Source organism: Pteronotus mesoamericanus, unplaced genomic scaffold, assembly GCF_021234165.1.
Source record: "Pteronotus mesoamericanus isolate MK-2021 breed Mesoamerican mustached bat unplaced genomic scaffold, CSHL_Meso_final scaffold_174, whole genome shotgun sequence".
NCBI classification, from domain to species: Eukaryota; Metazoa; Chordata; class Mammalia; order Chiroptera; family Mormoopidae; genus Pteronotus; species Pteronotus mesoamericanus.
Genome location: NW_026555309.1, coordinates 12,303,212 through 12,327,316, shown reverse-complemented (window position 1 = coordinate 12,327,316; position 24,105 = coordinate 12,303,212). Strand labels below are relative to the sequence as shown.

General features: G+C 34.1%; 1 protein-coding gene across 1 annotated transcript in view; it reads right to left on the bottom strand.

Annotated features, from left to right (window-relative positions):
• Window positions 1–1,959: 1,959 nt before the first annotated feature.
• The window catches only part of LRRC69 (leucine rich repeat containing 69), a 61,754-nt gene continuing 39,608 nt past the window's right edge, over window positions 1,960–24,105 (bottom strand). Inside the window, exons 3-5 of the mRNA XM_054590051.1 lie at window positions 20,200–20,301; window positions 14,740–14,919; window positions 1,960–2,082 (exon numbers count right to left, since the gene is read on the bottom strand). Of these exons, the coding sequence (XP_054446026.1) occupies window positions 1,963–2,082; window positions 14,740–14,919; window positions 20,200–20,301 (402 nt within the window). The 3' untranslated portion in view covers window positions 1,960–1,962. The remainder of the gene's footprint in view (window positions 2,083–14,739; window positions 14,920–20,199; window positions 20,302–24,105) is intronic.

Below are 24,105 nucleotides of genomic sequence, written 5' to 3'. Positions count from 1 at the left end.
ATCAAGCTTATACATGTGTTAAGTTGAGGAGCTTGGAAACTGTTTAAAAATGGGGGAAAGAGCGAGGCGTGACCCACTCAGGTGTAGACAATGAAGCTAAACGAAACTGGTGGTGAGTTCCTTCAAATAAAGGAAAGGTACAGCAAAAGAAGAAAATGGGACTGAGTAGACAATCTCATAGAACCCTTGCTTTGGCCGGCGCGGGGAAGATATAGGAGAGAATTCAGTTAAAGTTATGGGACATAGGTTGTCAGAGAAATAAGGAATGAATGTAAGGCATATGGTTCAAAGAGGCAAAAGATGCTCAAAACTGCAGGAAGACCAACCAGATGAGGAGCACAAGGATTGGTAGGCAGTCACCAATGATCTCTGAAAAGCCTCTGCTGGAATAATGGAGCAGAAACCAGGTCTCAGTATCTCAAAATGCAAAGAGGACAAGGTGAAAGGTGTAGAGTCAAAATTCTCTTTTTGTGTCATCTGAGCCCCATGGATACCTGAAATATTTGTTAAATAAATGAGTGCATAGTTGAATAAATGGATACTATTTTCTCCCCTGAGTCAAGATGGCACATAAATTTTGGCTGAAATCATGGGATTAAAATGGTAAACAAAACACTCTTTTCAATAGCATAGTTTGCATAAAAATATTTCCCTAATCAAAATCAACTTACTGAATTGTTTTTCCTTAATTAACTACAGTTTATTCCTGTAATTTGTTTTTAAGGAGCTCCTATGACTTTCATTTGTACTTTGTTTTGTATTTTAGTTTTAAATGCATTCTTAGTTAATGGAGTTTTTAGAAGGTTACCTTGAGGCCCCCATCTGTGTCTCAGTAGGACCTGACTCTTGTATTTTTTGGACTTGAGGGCCTCTCGGCTGTGCTCCATTGACTTAGCTTCCCAGGCGTGCTAGGGGCAGCTCATGCATAAAGCAGGATGTCCTGACGTGAACTAATAGAAGGCCTAGTGAGAAAGGTAACATTGGTGATATATGGAATATAAGAATCCACTCAGCTTTCCACCAGAAGGACCACCAAGTAGTTATATGAATAAGTATATTTCTAGTGGGGTTTAAATGTAAAATTATGGTTACATTTCTTGCTTTTCTGAACACAGTAGAGTGTATCAAAGTTGTCTGGAGGATTTCTTAAGATAGATTGCTGGGTCACCCCCTGCCCTGTTTCTGATTCTGTGGTCTGGGGTTAGGCCAGATAATATGCATTTCTAACAATTTCTCAAGTGATCTGAATGCTGTTGGACACACTTCCAAATACCACAGGTCTATGCAATCTATACCATGTATTTGTATAATGTCTTTCCCTACTTTTCTGTTGTCCTCCACAGAAAAAGAGCCAAATTCTCATTTCAGCTCTACTGCCCTGGCTTCTGTCAGTATAATTTGTGAAAATATATATATAAAAATGAACTTTAAAAGCCGGAACAAAGTGATGTTAGGAGTAACCAACCCTGGGTTTCCAGTCTTCTACTCGTTTATAAGTGGAATGAAGGTTTTATCTTAGTTAATAAGATGTTAGTGCCTCTTAAAAAATAAGAGCTCAACTGAATTATACAAATTTTATACAACTGCCTAACATTAAAAAGTGATCTTTTTCAATTGTAAAGCTTGCAATTTCACTTGTGAAAGGAGTCTCTATCAAAGTCTCTAAATACTAGAAAAGGAGGGTGGTGGTCATAAGATGATGGGAAAAAATAACACTCATTTGCCTCATGGATCTTAATTTTTCCATTTATTGGTTTTTAAGTCAAAGGAGAAACAGCACATCTAGAGTCTAAACAGTAGGCTATAATACTAAAATTGGGATATTTAAGAGTAATTATTTTTCCTCCTTTGCTAATGTATTGACAAGGAGAAGAGACAGGGCATGATATCATAATTAGGGCACAATGTGACTGTGTAAGCAGAGATGACAGAGCAAGTCCTATGAGGCTCTAAATGAGCGTCTCACTTGCTCACCACTTGAGCAATTCCAAACAGGTTAGGGCCACGTTGATTAAAACATTCGAAAGAACAAATGGATGTTTGAAGAGGTACCAGCTGTAGATTTCTGCTTATCTTCCACTTCTGAAAAGTAAAGATAAGAAATGAAATTAAGGCATTGCTCAAGAAATCATTTGGAATAAAATAAATATTATTTCCTCAGAAATTTCATAACATTATTTTCTGAAGGACATATTATTCTATTTATGCTTGGTTTGATACTTCCCCCACACAAACTAACTTAACTAGCTAAGAAAGGTTTATTCAACACTAAATAAAGTTCAAATAATAAAAGACTATTAATGTTTTTATCACATATACTATGTTGTCTAGCCATTAACATGTTTGGGACGAAGGCAAATTACAGTACAAAACCCACACAAACTTGACTTCTGTCCTTACAGGCATATTAAATGAATCAACCAACAGACATTTATTGAACTACTCAATGGACATCTTGGTTTTGCCTGTCTTGTCTGCAATGTTCATTAAGATCTTCACTGGCTGGGTTTCAGACAAGTTGTCCAACACATGGCTTAAGTTTTTATACTTCAAATATTTCTAATCTTAATGCACAAAATAGGTAGTCAGAAACTGTTAGCCAATGTACTGTCTTGAAAACTAATACTGGAAATAAGGATAACCTTAAAAGCTTACCATTTTTATGCTTTACATACAACTTCTGAAGTCAACAAAGCTCTCAGAGAACCCAAAAATGACACACACAACTAGTAGTTTAACTGGTTGATCATGCAAATTAGTTTTATTATGAACCTATTGAGGCGTCATTATCATAATCCACAGTGAGAAACCTTATTACTGTTCTGTTCTCTCCTCCACAAAAAGAATTTTATGGCCTGTTTAAAGGTTCAAAAACCTAAGCAAAGTTATTAATTCTTCCTTGAGAGAGTAATAGCCTTTCAACCCTGATGATACATCTTTGGGAAGCCAAAGTCATATATCATACCACCTTCACATCCACTTCCAACAGTGATTATGAAGTGCTCAGAGGATACATGGCATTATTCTGATAATAAAATATTTTAGACAAGGGTGAAAATAGTACAAAATCTCTACAAACCTGACTTTTCCCTAGAGGAAAGTTTAGTTTATTAGTCAGCAAACATTTACTGAAATCCCCAATAGACATCTTATTTTTGCTTGCTCACCATAGATCTTCCATTCTTCTGGAACAAAAACTCACCTTTCTTTTGGGGAACCACCCTTTCTCCAATTTCAGCGCACATATTATGGGAGGGAGAGGACAGCAGATCCAACTCCATGACTCAAGACAAAGACACATAACTCAGGCCCAGCACATGACCCAATAATGCCAAATAAAGCCAAAGAGCATCAGCCCCAGGGCCTTTCCTACATCTATTGAGGGAGGAAAGCTCTCCCTCTGCTGTCAGAGGACACAGGTTAGGGAGCTTCTACCTGAGGACCAAACTAAGACAAAAACAGAGACAATACATAGAAAAGAACAGATTCCTGGTGATAAATTTAGCTACCTGATCCAGCATGACTAAATACTCAGCCACACACACCCCTGGGCCTTCTTCATTACTCAGTTCTTGTGTGAGTTGGGTTTCTTTAACTTGCAGCTACGAGTTATGAAAACTTACAAGGAACCTAAATTCTGCACCATATTAGGCAAAGTGCCAAAGATACAGAGATATGTTAAAAAATCCCTGCCTCTAAAAATCTTTTTAGCCTCCATTTGGAAAGATGAGACATAAACACAAAAAATTACTAAAATCATAAGGCTCAACCCAATTATAAGTTCTATGTGAGTACAGAGAAGGGAGATACCAAAATGGGCTGCATATTAAACAGGGTTTCAAAGTGGAAGAGAATGATGATCTGGGTTTTGAAGAATGACTAGGATATGGTTGCCTGGAGAGGACTGAAGAGACATTTAGAAAGGGTGAAATATCAGAGCAGAAACTCCAGAATACACATATTGTATTGGGAACACAATATATAGACCATAAAATGTTGACTCATGGATAGCAACAGTAAATGCATTAGTCCAGGGATAAAAAAATTCATAAGTAGTTTTACAATGATAGACATATTATATGTAGTATTTTAAACTTACTCGGTATGGGATCATAAAGATTAATTAGGTTATATTTAACTGATAAAGAAGAGTTTGTTCATATGTTTTTAAAAGAATGATGTTGACTTCAGCAAAGTGGGAGTAAAGGTGGCATACCTCAACATAATAAAGGACATATATGAAAAACCAACAGCCAACCTCATATACAATGGGCAAAAACAAAAAGCTTTCCCACTAAGATCGGGAACAAGACAAGAATGTCCACTTCCACCACTTCTAGTCAACATAGTTTTGGAAGTCCTAGCCACAGCAACCAGACAAGAGAAAGAAATAAAAGGCATCCTAATTGGAAAGGAGGAAGTAAAACTGTCATTGTTTGCAAATGACATGATTGTATACATAGAAAACCCCATAGACTCCACCAAAAAACTACTCAACTCAACCTAATAAGTGAATTTGGCAAAGCAGAAGGATACAAAGTCAATATTCAGAAATTGAAGGTATTGTTGTATACCAACAAGGAAATATCAGAAACAGAAATCAGGAAAAAAATCCCATTTGCTATAGCAACAAGAAAAATAAAGTACCTAAGAATAAAGTTAACCAAGGAGGTAAAGGATCTGCACTCAGAAAACTATACAACACTGAAGAAAGAAATAAAGGAAGACACAAATAAATGGAAACATATACCATGTTCATGGATTAGAAGAATTAATATCATCGAAATGTCCATACTACCCAATGCAATTTACCCATTTAGCTCAATCCTTATTAAAGTAACAATGACATATTTTACAGATATAGAACAAACATTGCAAAAATTTATATGGAACCATAAATGACTCCAAATGGCTGCAGAAATTTTGAGAATGAAGAAAAAGTAGGAGGGATCTCAATACCTGACATCAAACTATATTACAAGGCCAGTGTAATCAAAACAGTCTAGTACTGTCAGAAGAATAGAGACATAGATCAATAGAAAAGAGTAGAGAACCCAGAAATTAACCCATATCTCTATGGTCAATTAATATTCAACAAAGAGGGCAGAAGCACAAAATGGAGTAAAAATAGCCTCTTCAACAAACAGTGTTGGGAGATCTGGACAGCTACATGCAAAAAAATGAAATTTGACCATAAACTTACACCATACACAAAAATAAATTCAAGATGGATAAAAGACTTAAATATAAGTCACAAACACCGTAAAAGTCCTAGAGGAGAACATAGGCAAGAAAATCTCAGATATTCCACACAGCAATATTTTTACCGGTATGTCCCCTAGAGTAAGGGACATAAAGAAAAGAGTAAACAAATGGGACTTCATCAAAATAAGAAGCTTCTGCATGGCTAAAGAAAACATCAGAAAAATGAAAAAGGAGCCAACTATATGGGAAAATATATTTGCCAATGATACCTTGGACAAGGGTTTGATCTCCAAAATATATAAAGAACTCACATGACTCCACTCCAGGAAAACAAACAATCCAATTAAAAATGGGCAAAGGACCTGAACAGACACTCCTCCAAGGAGGACATACAGAGGGCCCAGAGACATATGAAAGGATGTTCAGCATCACCAGCCATCAGAGAGATGCAAATTAAAACCACAATGAGATACCACTTAACACCAGTCTGAATGGCCATCATAAACAAATCAACAAATAACAAGTGCTGGTGAGGTTCTGGGGAAAAGGGAACCCTAGTACACTGTTGGTGGGAATGCAGACTGGTGCCAACAGTTTGAAATTTCCTCAAAAAGCTAAAAATGGAAACTTCTTTTGACCCAGTGACTCCACTGCTGGGATTATACCCTAAGAATCCTGAAATTCCAATTCAAAAGAACCTATGCACCCCAATGTTCATCGCACAATTTACAATAGCGAAGTTTTGGAAGCAACCTAAGTGCCTAACAGTAAGTGACTTGATAAAAAAACTATGGAACATTTGTACAATGGAATACTATACAATGGAAAGAAAGAGCGAGCTACTACCCTTCACGACAACATGGAAGGAACTGGGGAGAGCATTATGCTAAGTGAAATAAGCCAGGCAGTGAAAGACAAATACCATGTGATCTCAACTATAAGTGGAATCTAATCAAGAAAACAAAGAAGCAAAAGGAAGGAAAGGGGAAAGTCAAGGAACATATAGCAAGAACTCATGGACAAAACCAAAGGGGAAGAGCTGAGGGAGGGAGGGAGGGAGGGGGCAAGGGAAAGTGGTGGGGGGTAGGCAGAGACAAATGTATTTGAAAAAATAAATTAATTAATTAAAAAAAATACCCTTCAATTGAATCTATTGGTTTCCAGTAGGACTTTTTATATGTTAAAACTAAGAATAAAATAAAAAATATAAACATCAGGTAGAAATGTACACAGCAACATATTGTGATTTTCTTTTTTTTATTTTAAGAAATATAAAAGTATAGGATGACAACATAATCTAGAATTATATTGAAAATGGCTTTAAATGGTCAATACCTATTTGTCAAAACTAAAGATTTAGAGATCCATCTAACATCTGCTGTAAAATTAAGACAAATATATTTAGAAATTACTTTAAAGACAGTGAACATCATATGAAAAGTTTCTGAAGTGATTTGATAAAATGATTATTTGTATAAGAATTACAACTAATATTTATTTAGCTGAGTTCACATGGAGCAATAGTGGCATTCAATTACATTAAACTACACAGTTCTACTAATTTCTGTGAAGTGTCTTAAAATAAAATGGATTGTTACTATTTATTGTGCTTAGGGCATCTCTGTTAATATGAGAGACTCCTCAAATGACTGGAAATAACGCAGCTGTTAAAATGCATGAGATTATACTGTAATAACATTCTGTCCCTAATAACAAATTAGGCCACAAATACTAATAAACATAATTGCTGAAGAAAAAAAAAGAAAAAAAAGAAAACAAAGAAGCAAGCAAAATATAACGAGAGACATTGAAATAAAGAACAAACTGACAGTAACCAGAGAGGAGCGCGGAGGGGGATAAAGGGAGAAAAAAAGGGGAAGGGTCATCAAGGAACACGTATAAAGGACCTGTGGACAAAGCCAAAGGAGAGAAGGATCGAGGATGGGAGGTGGGGTGGGTGGGGCAGGGGAAAGTGGTGGCAGGAAAATGGAGACAACTGTACTTGAACAACAATAAAAATAAGTAATAAAAAAATAGAAGAATGGTGTTGAATAGCAAATAATTATGTCATTTCTTTATAAGCCTGTTTTGATTTTGTTTGGTTTATTCAATTGTTTTGTTTTTTTAGGCTCCATATATAAGTGAAATAATATGGTATACATTCTTCTGTCTGACTTATTTCACTTAACATTATAAATTCTAGGCCCTATTCTTTTTATTGATGAATAATATTCCATTTTGTGAGATATATCTATATACCTCACATCTTTATCCATTCATCTTCTGATGAACATCTAGGTTGCTTCCCTATTTTGGCTATTATTAGTGATGATGCAATAAACATGGTGCATATATCTTTTCAAATTAATGGTTTTTGTTTTCTTCAAACAGATACCCAGAAGTATAATTGCTGGATTGCCTGACTGCTGTATTTTCAATTTTTTGAGAAATCCCATACTGTTTTCTATACTGGCTGCACTAATTCATAATCTCATCAACAGTTCTCTTTCCTCCACATCCTCACCAACCCTTGATGTTTGTAGATTTACTGATGGTTGTCATTCTGACAGGTATGAGGTGATATCTCATTGTGGCTTTACTCTATATTTCCCTGATTAGTTATGTTACACAACTTTTCATGTCTGTTAACCATCTATATACCCTCTTTGGTAAATGTCAATGTAGGTCCTCTTAATTCCTTTAGATCATTTGTTATTGGTATAAATAAATGCAACAAATTTCTGTATATTGATTCTGTATCTTGCAACTTTACTGAACTCATTTATTAGTTCTAATAGTTTTTTGACAACATCTTTAGAGTTTTCTATATGTAGTATTATGTCATCTGCAAATAATGAGAGTTTTACTTCTTCCTTTCCAATTTGGATGTCTTTTATTTCTTTTTCTTGTCTGATTGTTGTGGCTAGGACTTTAAACACCATATTGAATAGAAGTTGTGATGGTGGGCCTCCTTGCCTTACTCCTGATCTTAGAGGAAAGGCTTCTCACTTTGAGTATATTATTAACTTGTGGGTTTGTTATTTATAAAGGCTATATATGTTGGAATATGTTTTTTCTATATCCACTTTGTTGAGAGTTTTATCACTAAAAGATGTTGAACTTTGTCAAATGCTTTTCTATATCTATTCAGTATGATTTTTATTCCTTATTCTGTTAATTTGATATATACAATTGACAGATTTATGGATGTTGAACCATCTTTACACTACTTGGATGAATCCCATTTGGTCTAGACGTATAATCCTTTTAATACGTATATTGTTGAATCCACTTTGCTTTTATTTTGTTAAGAATTTTTGCATCTATGTTTACCAAGGATATTTGCTTGTCATTTTCTTCTTTGTTTTTGTAATGTCTTTTATTGGTTTTGTATCAGAGTAATGCTGGCTTTATTAAATGAGTTTGGAAGCATTCTTTTAACTTCTTGAAATAGTTTAATTTAAGATGGATAGGACCTGTGAAGTCATTGGGTCCTGGATTTTCATTTGTTGAGAGTTTTTTGATTATTGCTAGCCATTTGTCTGTTTAGATTTTGTACTTTCCCAGTTCAGCATTGGAAGATTAGATACTTCTAGAAATATACGCATGTCTTTTAGATTTTTTAAATTTGTTGCAAATAATTGTAATGTTCCCCAATGCTTCTTTGAATTTCTGAGGTGTCAGTTGTAGCTTCTCTTTCATTTGAGCTCTTTTTTCTAGATGAGTTCAGCTACAGGTTTGTCAATTTATCTTTTCAAAAAACCAGCTCTTAGTTTTACTGATTTTTTAAAATCTATTTCACTTATTTTTGCTCTGATCTGAAGTATTTCCTTCCATCTGTTTATTTGGGGTTTTGTCTGGTCTTCTTTTCCTGCTTCCTTTAGATGTAGAGTTAGATTATTTGGGACTGTTTCTTGAGTTCAGCCTGTATATCTATGAACTTCCTACTTAGAAATGTTTTTGCTAATCCCATAAATTTTGAGAAGTTATGTTTTATTTTTATTTGTTTTAAGATCATTTATTTCTTACTTGATACCTTCTTTGTTCCACTAATTGTTTGGTAACATATTGTTTAGTCTCCATTAAAAGAACAAAAAACTGTTTTGTGTGTGTGTGTGTGTTTTTTAGTTTTCTTCCAGCAGTTGATCTCTAATTTCATGGAATTCTGGTCCAAAAAGATATTTCATAAGATTTCAATCTTCTTGACATTATCGAGGCTTGTGTTGTGGCCTAATATGTAGTCTGTCCTGGAGAATGTTATATGTGCGCTTGGAAAAAAAAAAGAAACTCATAGACACAAACAACAATACAGTGACTACCAGAGGAAAAGTGGGGTGGGAGGAAGTTGAAGAGAATAAAGGGGGATAAATGGTGATGGGAAGAGAATTGAATTGGGTGTTAAACACACAATACAACATACAGATGATGTATTATAGAATTGTATACATAAAACCTTAAATTTCATTAACCAGTGTCACTCCAATAAATACAATAAATTTTTTTTAAAAAGAATATATGTATCCTTAAGCTTTCTATGAAATATTCTACAAATGCCTGTTAACTTGATCTGATCTAATGTGTAATTTAAGACCATTATTTCCTTACTGATTTTCTGTCATAATGATCTATCCATTGATGTGAGTGGAGTATTAAAATCTCTTACTTTATTTTATTACTGTGGATTTCTCGCTTTATGTCTATTAATAATTGCTTTATATATTTAGATGTCCCCATGTTGATTAAGTAGATATTTATGATTATTATATCCTCTTCTTGGATTGACCCCTTAATTATGCAGTGTCCTTTGATTACTTTTTACACTTCTGTTTTAAAGTCTATTTTGTCTGATATAAGTATTGATACCCCAGATTTATTTTTATTTATTTTTTTTTAAGATTTTAATTCATTTATTTTTTAGCGAGGGGGCAAGCGAGGGGAAAAAGAGGAGAGAAACATCAGTGTGTGGCTGCTTCTTGCGCGCCCCCTACTGGGGAGCTGACCCGCAACGCGGTATTAGGCCTGAGTAGGAATCTAACCAGTGGCACTTTGGTTCATAGGCCAGCACGCAATCCACTGAGCCACACCAGCCGGGGTGACTTTCATTTCTGTTTGCATGGGCTATCTTTTCCCATCCATTCACTTTTGGTCTGTATGTGCTTTACATTTTGAAGTGAGACTCTTGTAAGCAGCAAAGAGGTGGGTAACGTTTTCAATCAATTCAGCCTCCTTGGGTCTTTTTATTGGGACATTTAGTCCATTAACATTTAAAGTAGTTATTGATAAATACATACATATTGTCATTTAGTTAATCTTTGTTTTTATTTTTCCTCTGTTCCTTTCTTCTTCTCTTGATCACTTTCTTTGTGGTTTGCTGTTTTTCTTTACTGTTTTGTTTGGGTTCCTTTCTTTTTTTTTTTTTTTTGGTATATCTTTTGTAGATTTTTGATTTGTGGTTGCCGTGAGCTTTATGTATATCATTTAACAGTCTTCTTTAAGGTGAAGAGCCTTTAAGTTCAAATATATTGTATAAGGACTACATTTTTACTCCCCTTCCTCCATGTTTTATGTTATTAATATTATATTTGAGATCTTTTTGTGTTGTGTGTCTCCTACTTCCCATAGTTTGAGTCTGATACTTTTTTCTTTTGACTTTTGTAGTAGATTTTTAAATTTCTGATTTGCTCTACTTACTAAATATTTGGCTTTACCTATGGCTAAGTATTGAAATTGTGCTTGGAGAACTAGTGACACAATTTATAGTTTCTTTTTCCCCATTCTATATAGTAGACAACACTTTCATCCAACCACATATCCCTGCCTAATTTCATCTAGAACTAAAGGGTTATCAAAAAGAAACTCTTCCACATATACTTAACCTAGCTCCTATTTAATAAACTAAGGCAAAGAGTAGAGCAATGAACCAAGAGGAGGTGGTACAAGAAGAAAGACAAACATAAACAAAGGAAGTAAGTGGGACCACACAGTTATCCACTTTGCTTTGTCCAGTTTCTCCATGGAGTGAAAAGTTTGTAATGGAAACTGTTAAAGCAATTTTCTATGTCCACTGTGGTTTTAGGCATCTCCCTTATGTCATTAAGAAATCACATGGACGGTGATTGAGTTGGCTCTTATTGTTAGCAGGAATGCAAAGTGCCTGTGTCCCTCTTTTCCCTTCTTTGGAGTACTATTATTTAGTTAATTAGAATTCAATGTTTTGTTTAACTTTTTAGGTGATCACTTTACCAAAGTCCTTTATCAGTTTTGTATTGAATATATAACTCTGCTTGTGATTATTCTCTAATTTAATAATTACTATTTCTGAGATAATATTTCTCAGGGCTATAAATTGTTTCCCAGAAATTTTACTGAGAAAAATAAAAACGTAATTCCTATGTAACAATTTTTTCCATCTATAGTCACTGGACTCAGCAATGTCTGCATGAGTGACATTGGTTAATAAAATTATATAGGTTTTGGGTGTAAAATTCTATAATACCTCATCTGTTTGTTGCACTGTGTGCTCACCACTCAAACTCCAATCATGTTCCATCACCATATGTTGGATCCCCTCTTCTGCCCCTTTCCATTCCTTTTCCTCTCTGGCACTCCACATTGTTGTCTGTGTTAATGAGTTGTTTGTTTCTTGATTTTGTTTGTTGCTTTCTGTTCTATATTCTACACAGGAGTGAAATCATATGACTCTTAACTTTTTCTGTTTGAATTATTTTGCTTTGTATGATAGTCTAATATTCATCCATGTTGTTGCAAATGGTAGTATTTCATCTTTCCTTATGGCTAAGTAGTATTCCACTGTATACATGTACCACATCTTCTTTATCCAGTCACCCACTGAAGGACACTTAATCTTTTTTCCCATGTCTTGGCCACCATGAATAGTGCTTATATACTTGTCATTTTTGGTGGGTGATGTATTTTCTTAAAATTTCATCTTTACCTCTTAAGAGCTTCTCTTTGGTATATGCAGTTTTACCAAGATGTGTCAGGATATGGATTTGTCTAGGCCTTGTTTATTCTTCTTGGCATTCAATGTGCTTATTAATGTGATCATGTTTTTCAATATTTGAACATTTTCTCTCATTAGCAAAAATTCACATCCAGGTCTTGGCTTAATTTTTTGAATCATTATGTTTTTGACCCAAGCTATATTCTTATGCCACTTTGTTATTGTTTTTACAGCTCATTCAGACATAACAAACTAATACAATAGCTTTTGAAATTAATTTCAAACTTCACACACAAGAGCTATTCCCATTTCACACCTGCTTCTTTCTCTAACTTCATCCCCATAAATAAGTTCCCTCTACTCATTTTGTAATTTACTTACACTGATACCTTTACACTGGCAGTTCCCTCACTTTAAATGCCTTTCTACTGGTTTTTATCTATACTAATGTGTCCCTATCATTCAAAGTACATTTATAAACAATGCCTATTAAAATAATTTTAACATCTATTACACATTCTCCAAGTACCAAGCACAATCACTGTGCTAGGTCCCAGAGATAGACCTGAGGCATCCCCATTTAATTTAGATGCTTTCTCCTCATAGCAGCTTATACAATCCTCCATCATAGTACTTATCACAAGATTGTAATCAGTCTTTCTTGTCTAAATGCCTTGATTTTAAAAAAAATCATCTTTATTAATTATCTACTAGGTATACCTTTATTAATAACCTGTTTTGCTAAGTACTGCCCATGCATTACTTCAGATATCACTTACCACAGCCCTGTGAAATAGGTACCACTATTATCACCAAAAAATCCTAAAATTTATATGAAGCCACAAAGGACACCAAATAGGCAAAGCAACCCTAAGAAGCAAGAATAAAGCCAATGAATCACACTTCCTGATTTCAAACTATACCTCAAAGCTAATCAAAAACAGTATGGTACAGGCATAAAAAAAAGACACATAGACCAATGGAACAAAATCAAAAGCCCAGAAAGAAACCTCCACATATTTGATCTAGTAATAATTGACAAAGGAGCCAAGAATACTCAATGGTAAAAGACAGTCTCTTCAATAAATGATGTTGTAAACTGAATAACACACGCAGAAGAATAAAATTGTGCCTCTATCCTACACCACTGACACACACACATAAGTCAAAATATATTAAAGACTTAAATTTAAGAACTGAGGTCATAAAACTCCTAGATGAAGACGGAAAAAAACTCTTGGATGTTGCTCTCAGGAACGATTTCCTGGCTATGACAGCAGAAGCACAAGCAACAAAAGCACATGTGTGACTGGCACCGCATCAAACTAAAAATATTCTAACCAGTAAAAGAAACTCAAGAAAATTAAAAGGCAACCAATAGAATGGGAAAAAATAGTTACAAATTATATATATGATCAAGATCAATATCCAAAATATACAAAGAACCTATATAACTTGATAGCCAAAAAAAAAAAACAAAAAACTAACAACCTAATTAAATGTGGACAGAGGGACTAAATAGATATTTTTCCAAGGATGACATACAAATGGACAACAGGTACATGAAAAAGTGCTCAATATCAGTAGTCATCAGGGAAATGCAAATCAAAGCCACAATGAAATATAACCTCACATCAGTTACGCGGCTATCGTCAAACGACAAGAGAGAAGTGTTGAGGAGGATGCGGAGAAAAAGGAACCTTAGGATACTGGAATGCAAATAAGTACAGCCACTAAGAAAAGCAGTATGCAATTCCCTCAAATAATTAAAAATAAAACTAAAAAATATGACTCAGCAATCCCACTTCTGAGTAAAGATTCAAAGAAATTGAAATCAGGATCTCATAGAAATATCTGCACGCTCATGTTCATCACAATATTGCTTACAATAGCCAAGATATGAAAACAACCTAAGTGTCAGTCAACAAATGAATGAATAAAGACAATGTGATATTTATACCAAGGAATATTATTCAGCCATGAGAAAGAAGGAAATCCTTTCATTTACAACAACTTAGATGGATCTTAAGGTCATTACGCTAACTGAAATAACTCAGATAAAGACAGATGCTGTATGATATCACTTCTATTTAGAATCTAAAACAGACAAACTTGGAGAAACAGGAAAGTGTTGGTTACCAGGGGTTAGGATGGGGGAAATGTTCAAAAAGTACAAACCTCCAGTTATAAAATTAATAAGTTTGGGCATCTAATGTACAGTATGATAATTATAACTAATAATGACATATCTATTTGAATGTTCCTAAGATAGTAGATATTAAGTGTTCTCAACATCAAAATTAAATAAATAACTATGATGGGATGGAAACAGGAGCTAAGACTATGGTGGTAGTGCTTTTGCAATTTATAAATGTATTTAATCAATATGTTTTATATTTTAATTTACATAATATTGTGTCAATTATATTTCAATAAAGCTATGTAAAAACGTTATGCTATCACAGAAATCAATTCTTATACACAAATCTAGTTAGAATGGGTTGATTTAGATAAGGACAAAGAATAAGAGGAGATCTTATGTTCTTATTCATGTAAAAAGCACCCTTTACCTTTGATGGAGAAACAAATTCAACACATTCCATCCATAGGGTTAAAAATAACTTTCCACATATTGCACATTTTCTTCCCTTAGAGATTATGTTCCTGACTTGTGGGTACCTTTCTATGGCTTGCATTAGGAAAGGATTCATTTCTGCTAGCTGATTCATTATAAATCTTGATGTTATTTCCTAGATTAAAAAAGAATATCATTCTTCAGATGATTTTCAAAATAACTTTTATAATACATTAATTACCATTTCACTAATTTGTATTTTTGGCTTATACCTCACAGTGTCTGTTAAATTAATTTTCACATATATATAATATTGTCAATGATTAGTATTATAAATAAGTTTAGTTTTCAATAATGTAAGAAAGGCAACTTACTCTCATTTTAATAGTCCCTTGTCTTTTATAGACATGAATCCAAGTTATATATAATATTATATTATATTATATAATAAATTTATTATAATAAATTTACATTATTATTAGATATACCTTAGTTCAAATTTTGTACTTCTCATTACTGTATAAGCATGGACCATACAAACATTCAGCCTGAACTTGAAAACTGAGTCTGTCATACTTATTAATGTCTAAATCCTCACTACTAAAATTGTGGGCCATGGACAAGTAGAACTTGTATCACCTGTAGGGAAGCTTAATAAAAATTCAGACCCTCAGATGCACTCTAGACCTATTGAATCAGGATCTGCAATTAACAAAGTTCCCCAGGTAATCCCTTTGCATGTTAAAGTTTGAGAAGCATTAGTCTAAATTACCTACTGAACTGAGTACCTGAATAGAGCCATATTGGTAAAGAATACTGATTTCTATGAACCAAATCTGAATTCAATCTGTATTAAACTTATCCACACAGGTATTTCCAGAAACTTCACTGAAGGTAATAATAATATTGCAATATTAAGTAATAAAAGGGATGATGAGGAAATATATATAAGCTGACTTTCATCATAACTATTAACATCATCTTAAAGTAGAATACAAAGAAAACGGTATAATACTTAAAGTTAAATCTTCATTGACAAAGCAGATAAAACAAACATCTGATTTACTCCACTAAGTGCCCCCACTCACCACTGGTTGTGGCAGTAGCCTGAAAGTCCTGTACAAATGTTACACAAACACTGAACGAATTTTAATAAGTGTGTGGGACTTTTTTTTCCTGGCCACAGCGAAGAATTTTCCAGTGGTATTAAAGTAGGCCACATCAGGCTTTGAAAGGAATCTTTGGGAATATCCACATATACACATATATAATCTTTCCATTCACCCCAATTAAAATTTTCTTAAAATAACAACAAAATCTTATAGAGAGCTGTCTCCCTGTTCTCTAGTGCTCTATCCCTTCCACTTACAAGCACCTGGGAAAGTTGCCTTTATACAGCAAACAGCTTTGAGCATGGGTTCCGTAAATGTCTGATCTTTCAACAGCACAACCTCCTACCCACTTAAGCTCATTTTCCTGGGTGGTTAAATAACCGAGGTCATCATTTGTGAAAAAATTACGCTTTCAAACTGATATTACCAGGACTACTAAATCACACGTCTGTTATCACCCTTTCTTTGCCTACACACACCGAGCAGAGCTTGGCATTCTGAGTAAAACATTGATTTTAAAGGTAAGTTTTTAGCTATAAGAATTAAAGTCTAGGTCTCACTACAAAGCTTCAGAAAACTAATAAAAGATTCAATCCCATCAGATGGTAGAAGAATTTGCTGAAATACATGGGACCTATAAATAGGTCACAGTTCATACAGTTCCCTTTTACCATTTATGATTTCTGGAACCAAACATGTTTGTTGCATTCACTATGTGTGGAAGACATACCATTGAATTATAAAGTTATTACTTGGAAATGTGCATATATATGTATACATATATATACATATTTTCATGCCAATAGTATTTTTTAAGACACCTCATAAAGGCATATGCAATACAGTTTTTGAGAATGTACAACTTTATGGTAGCCTAATTCCAATGTTACTTAAGAGTTAAGAAATCTTTTATGGACAAAAAATATTCCCTTTAAATAGTTCACTTGTTGTTTTGTTAGGATATTTGTTATCTTAGTAGGTCAGAAATTATTGCTAAAAAAAAATTATTCCTATGTTTAAACCATCATAAGTTAAAATTGGTTTCAGGTATTCTTTTTCTTTCCTTTACATACAATGATTTCATTTGAAATATAAAAACATCTATATAGAAATTATATTTATATGGATATAAAAATATATAAAATTTAAAAACAGATATGAATCCTTGGAATAAATGATTAATTTGGAACTATTATATGATTAAGTGATACAGATACCCTGTGTATGATAGACACTAAAACACAGATACCATCAAGAGCAAATATAGAGAGAATAGACTGATGGTTGCCCGTGGGTAGGGGGTTTGGGGGGCTGCCTGACAAAGGTGAAGAGATTAAGAACTACAAATTGGTAATCACAAAATAGTTCCAGGAATATAAAGTGCAAAATAGGTAATATAGTCAATAATATTGTAATAACTATATACAGTGCCAGATGGGTACCTGAAATATCGCAGGGTCTACTTTGCAAAATATATAATTGTCTAACCACTATGCTATACACCTGAAACTAATACAAAATAATATTGAATGCAAACTGTAATTTAAAAATAAAATTTAAAAAAAGAGGAAACTTTCTGTGTCAGACTCAGTTAACAGGTGCAAATTCAGGCTCTGTGACTTATTAGCACTGTAACTTTCCTTGGACAAGTCTTAACTTCTCTAGTCTTGGATACCTCAACAATAAAACAGGGATGTTTACCCAATACTATCATCTACAGTTCGAAGAATTAAATCAGATAACATGGGTAAAGCTCTTAATCAGGCATCTACTAATACAGAATATTCTGGCTAATACTTTGTTATAATCTAGTTATCAACATTAAAATTTAGTTCATAAATCTCTGAGGTGAAGAAAAATATTTAAAAATCTTAACAAAGACAATCTTGAACGAAAGCTCTATAATTCTTCAAAGTCCAAGTATTCAATAGTTTAATCAGTAATGTTAACCAAATATCCAGTAGAAATAACTTTTATTCTAAGTACAAATATGAAATATATAATAAATGTGTTACCTTTCTATGAAAAATTCTTAGACATACTTCATGGCTTCATGAGCACCCTCATAAGACCACTGCGACATCTAGCCCCATCCACAATCCAGAACCTCCTTCAACCAAGGACTCCCCTTGTTTCCTTTTCCCTCACCTCACGCAGCCCCTTTTAGAGGTGATTCTACTGCAAAGAGTATGGAGCCCATCTGCTTAAGTTGGCATCCTCACATTAGCTCTATGAACCTGGGACAAGTTATGTAACCTCTTTGGGGCTCGGTTTATCCATAAAAGGGGAACAATAATGGTACCTACCTTTCTAGGGTTACTGGATGATTAAATAATTCATTTCTGAGTCCTTAGAACAATGCCTTGCTCACAGTAAGCTCAATAGGTGTTAGGTTTTATTATTGTTATTACTATTCTAAAATGCTTAATTCAAGGAGAACAAATACATCATAAGGGGTTAAACAAATTAATCCCTGTAGTTTTAAAAATCATTAACAATTAAATTTCAAATAGGATTTTTTTTTCACACAGAGAAGAAGATAATATTATTTGTGGAAATATAGATTGACTCTCTGGAAGGGAATTTGAAAAGAGCTAGCCAAACTTTAAAAAAATGACAATTTTTGACCAAGCAATTTCACTTGTAGGGATAATATGCACATGAGAAGTTTGCTATGAGGACAATTATCAAAGCCTTGTCTATAAAGGCCAAAAAGCCAGAAAATTATTAATAACCTAAACAACCAACAGGAGGAAAAGTAGTTAAAAATAGTATGTTGTAATATACCAGAATATTATGTATTCATTAAGAAAAAGAAGTCAAAGATTTATGTTTTTGTCGATTGGAAAGATTTTCACAATAGTTTGAAGGGGGAAAAAAACAAGTCCCTGAATAGTATGTGGAGTCTAAACTCATCTTTAATTTAAAAAACTTCTGGATGCATGGAAAGTACTAGCAAAATAAATGTCAGAGAGAATAATGGTAATATCTCTGCATATTGGATTTCTAAGTAATCTTATCAACTTCCATTGCTTTTTTTCCAATTTCTCTAAATGAGTTTGTATTGCTTTTGTAATAAACTTCTTTTAATCAATAAAACATAGAAACTTTCTTCCTTGTTCATCTGTATTTCTAGTTCTCTGTATTAAACATATGTAACCTATGCAACAAGGGAAAATGCTATTTATAAAAAAAAACAAAGCTAAACCATTAAACAAAATTGGTTGTGTCTTGCATCTAGGAAACTTGAATCCTATACAATTCTTGAAAGTCTTAAGATAAACCTGCATGTTCACGTAAAGTCTTAGAAGGACCTGAGAAGTTCAAATTTATGATGGAGACATACTCAAATGTGGGAAGATCTGCAAACTTTGGCTCGCCTATCACTAAAAGGCCCAAAAAAGAGTTCTCTAATATTCTTTCCTATTCCTTTTTTTATTATTTTTATTTTAAAAAATTTTTATTTATTGATTTTGGAGAGAGAGAGGAAGGGGAAGAAAAAGAGAGAGAGAGAAACATCAATTTGTTGTTCCACTTATTTATACATTCATTGATTGATTCCTATATGTGCTCTGACCAGGGACTGAATGCGCAACCTTGGTGTATCAGGATGATGTTCTAACCAACTGAACTACCCAGCCAGGGCTTCCTATTCCTTCTTTTAATATCACCAACTTATTTGACTAAAGTGAATATGATTTCTGGATCATAATCCATTCATCCACTAGGAATGACATCAAGTGAAGAAGGGATAGGCAAAGAAAAAGAAAACTTAAAAGATAACAGTATGGTTATTATAAGAGGGAAACAAGGGTAGGAGAAGGTAGAAGAGGGTAAAAATTGGGTAAATGGTGATGGATGGAGACTTGACTTGGGTTGATGAACACACAAAACAATATACAGATGATGTATTATAGAATTGTATACCTGAAACCTATATCATTTTATTAACCAATGTCACTGAAATAAATTCAATTTAAAAGTCCTTAAAAGGGGCATGGGGTGTGGCGATGGAGAGGCAAAGACCCCAGTAAGAACAAATCAAATACATTCTTAGAGAATACTAAACAAATTCTTGGAAGATGATAGTGAAAACAAGTTCTTCACTTTCCATACAGAAAAAAATGTTGCTATTTCTCTGAAGTTAGTCACTCTGGAAATCAGATAGGAAGACACTGGATTCTACCAGCAAGTCAAAGAGATGATGTCTCGGATTCCCATTGCCAATAGACTAGGGTGACATTAATCATTTGCTGATTTGGCTGGAATGCTTTAAAAGAAAGCTCTTTAAAACTTAAACCACGGCTTTAGTGGAGAGCTGTGTGAATTATATAAGGCCTCACCTGCAGACTCCAGACGTTCTCCTTTTTGACAGCATAAACAAGCTGCTTCAGGAACAGTGGGTTTCCCTCACAGTAGAATTCCCTCAGCTTCAGATTCTGAAACTTTCAAAGCAAAATAAAAACTTCATTTCCAACAAAATAACAACCTTCACTTCTGAGGCTGCACCTTCAATAAAATTATATTAAAAATGCTTTATTTAGGTATATTCCACAATAGTATTTTAACAGCAGGACATATGCCAGTTGTTAGAAGCATTAGAATCTTCATGCTGGCATGAATGGCAATCACCTTCGAAGGTGCTGGTGGAATCCCTTATACTACACAGTTGAGAAAACTTTATCAAGATCATAGGACTTGTTAGTAATAGAACAGGGGTTAGTTAATCAAATGCTACAAACATTTTGCAAATAATTGTTAGAAAATCAAGTATGATGAAAAATAGCATTCTAATATACACCAAAATCCAGGTCTTAAAGACTGTCTTATAATCCATTTTATGTTCAGCAAAGAAGGTAAAAGAAACAAAGAAACATCAACATGTTCTCATTATAACCTGTTGTGCAAGTGAAATTTTTTTAAAAGGAGAAAAACACAATTCACAAGAATTTTCATTCTTCTATGAAGAAAACCTAAATTCAACGGAAGTATATTTTTCTACTATTATTTTTCTATTATTTGAGTAGAAAAATAAGAATTCTCTTATATTTATATTATCTTGCTTCACAAGAACTCATATAGTTTTCAAAGTAAAACTCCTTTCGGGAATTACTTTTCTGAGTTTTAGTTTCAGCTGTGAAATGAGGAAAACAAGACCAATCTTCAGGCAAAACAGTTCCCTGGAAAGAAAAAAAAAAGGAATCTTGATTTTGTGGTATGTTTTGACTTTATGGTGTAAATACTCTTGTTTTGTTTAATCCTTACCTGAGGATTAAAGAAAAGAAGTGAGAGAGGAAGGGAGAGAGAGAGAGAAACATCAGTTGGTTGCCTCCAGTACACATCCAGATCAGGAACCTACCATTAGGGCCCAGGATAGGACCCCTAACTGGGAATGGAACCCTCAACCTTTAGGTTATGGGGTGACACTCCTACCAACTGAGCCACACCAGCCAGGGTTGATTTCATAGTGTAAATGCTCTTACCATGGTTGATTCTAGTCACTGAACACAGGGTTGGGAAGGGATGTACAAAATCAGCTCTCATGAGCCAGGATGAGCTGGAAACTCACATTTATGAGAGAATTAGAAATATTTCCCTGATTTCAGCCCAGGGTTTGAAACATAACAAGCACTCAACAAATTAAAAATAATTGATTGGAAAAATCTTTCCAAGCTATCACGTCATTGATCTCAAAAGTCTCAGGAAATTTCTGCAACACAGACAAGGTTTTAAAACATAGAGCTCAAGACCATGTTGGAATCACCTCTCCTCGTAGTATCACAACAGACACTGTGACTTTCTTAATTCAGTTCCTTATGCTATCCATCAAAGGGAGTAACCTAGAGAGTTGAACTGTAGCCCAGAGTCAGTGCTGGGTATGCTGAAATGAAAAGGGCACTTCTTGTGCTTAATGGAATGATTCTGTCATAAAGAATAACATTCCAGAATTTATACCTACACTCACAGTTCTTTATTTCAAAACTGATAGAAACGTGAACATCTTCATAGGTGTGAATATTAACATATACAGACCTCATTTCAAATTTGACCATTGTTCAAAGGGCATACATTTCTCTTTAGCAGTCATATCTTTCTTCAAATCCTGTCATTATTCTTCTATCAAACATGGTAATGAGTTCTCAAGCTTGCTAACTTATAAAATATAATGTATCAGAAAGAATTCATCTTAATAATTAATTAGTTAATTAAATTTACAGCAGTTAAGTGTCAATAACCTAAAGTCACACAATCTCTCAATATCCACTGTGAATATTCCCCAAAGCAACATTTTTTCATACCTTCTCTCTATATATCCTACTGGGTTTCCTATCAGCCCAGCTTCTTAATAGAATGATATTCTGCTATTGTTTTCATTTTGGTAGTGTAATCAACTACATTCTCCTGAACAAATAAAATGTTACAGCTTTTCATAGTCTCTTTTAAAATGTCTATTCAAACAACCACTGTTACATGTTTAATTTCAACTGGAACAAATTTTCCCCTGCCCCCAAATAGGTCTATAGTTATTTTTGGTTAGCACAAACAGGCAAGGGGAGGGGCATCTAAAAAGACCAGAGATGCTGCTAAATATCCTATAATGCACAGAACAATCTCACACACAAAGAATTTCCTGGCCCCAAATAGTATTGAAGTCAGGAAATCCTGGTTTAGAGGCATAAGATCATAAACAATCACTGACATATGTAAACATTCACCCATCTTATCTGGAGAGAGGGTTGGCAGATTGAGGGAAATGTAGGTTCAAATGAGAGTTTTTATTTTTTTAAGATGAAGACAACTTAAGCATATAGAAGGTAAGTGTCAACATAGAGAGATTAATGTAAAAGAGAAAGAGGAATACTTGAAAGTAATAATCAGGTAAAGAATACAAAATTATCTTTGAATATTAACATCTTCAAATTATCTTCTCTGTGACCAGAAGAAAGGAGGTGTAGATGCAGGAATGGGTAATTTCGAAGGCGTGGAATTGGATGGTTGATAGAGAAGAATGCATGAAGAAAATACAAATTTAAATATTCTATACATTTTATAAAAGGGCCTGGTCAGGAACAAGCAAAGATACTGTACAGACATGCTGAGGGATGCACTAGAATCCATACATTTGTGTTGGACCCTGTCCATATGTAGTGTGCTTCCCTTTAACACCCAGCAGTCCAGATCCAACATTAAGAATCTGGAGAATGGATATGTCAGAAAGCAAGAAAATGACCATAGCGTATGTACTAAAAAGTAACTGATTTGGTTTGGGTCTTTTATGGTCTAGACTAGATATAAAAAAAGAAATAAGAGTACAAAGATATTTTTCTTTTTTTAACTTTATTATTATTCTTTCAATTCTAGTTTACATTCAGCATTATTTTGTATTAGTTTCGGGTATACAAAGTAAGTGTTAGACAATCATATGCTTATGAAGTATTCCCCCTGATATTATCAGTACCCACCTGGTACAAAGTTTTAATGGACTAGAAGAAAAAGGAGAAATATAGAGACATTATTTCCAGTGATCCAAAAGAAAATCTATGTTTATAAAGCACAAGGGAGCTGGAACACAGGAGACTCCAGTGGTCAAGTGGACATACTGAGCCTTAACTCTTCAAGTTTAGTGCAGGTGAGGATAACGTTAAGACCTAGATATTACTGTGCAGGTATTTTGCTGAGGTGAAGACTGGAAAAGCTCATTAAAATTGAGGACTCCAGTATCTTGGAATCTAAATTGTGTGTATCAAACACTTTTACAAAGCAACTTCCTGAGTAACGCCATCAAATATTTGCTGGTCTACCAGACTTCTCCAGCTGGAAGTCCCACAATCATCAAATTCTAACATTGAAACCCACCTCATGTTTCCCACAAATTTTTCTCTTTTTCCTCATCACTGACATCCAATCTCCTGTCCCATCCTGTCAACTCTAACTTTTTAAATCCCCTCTTATCCTTTCCATCCCACCCTCCTCCTCACCACCTCCGCACAATCTCTTCATACTTCCAGCCCAGTCACTAACCCTCTCTGCCTCAATTAATACCTTCACCTTATATGAATCATGGCAATAGCACTCTAATTGGTCCCAGAGAAATCCTTTGCTGCTAAATTAATCTTTTAAAATGAGAATCCAGTCATAATCAAACTTTACTTAAAATTTTTCAAGGCTCTCTTGCTCCCAGGAAAACCAAAACCCCAAGCATGTCATATTTGGCTTACCTCAGCCTGTTTCTCCAGCCATATTCCTGC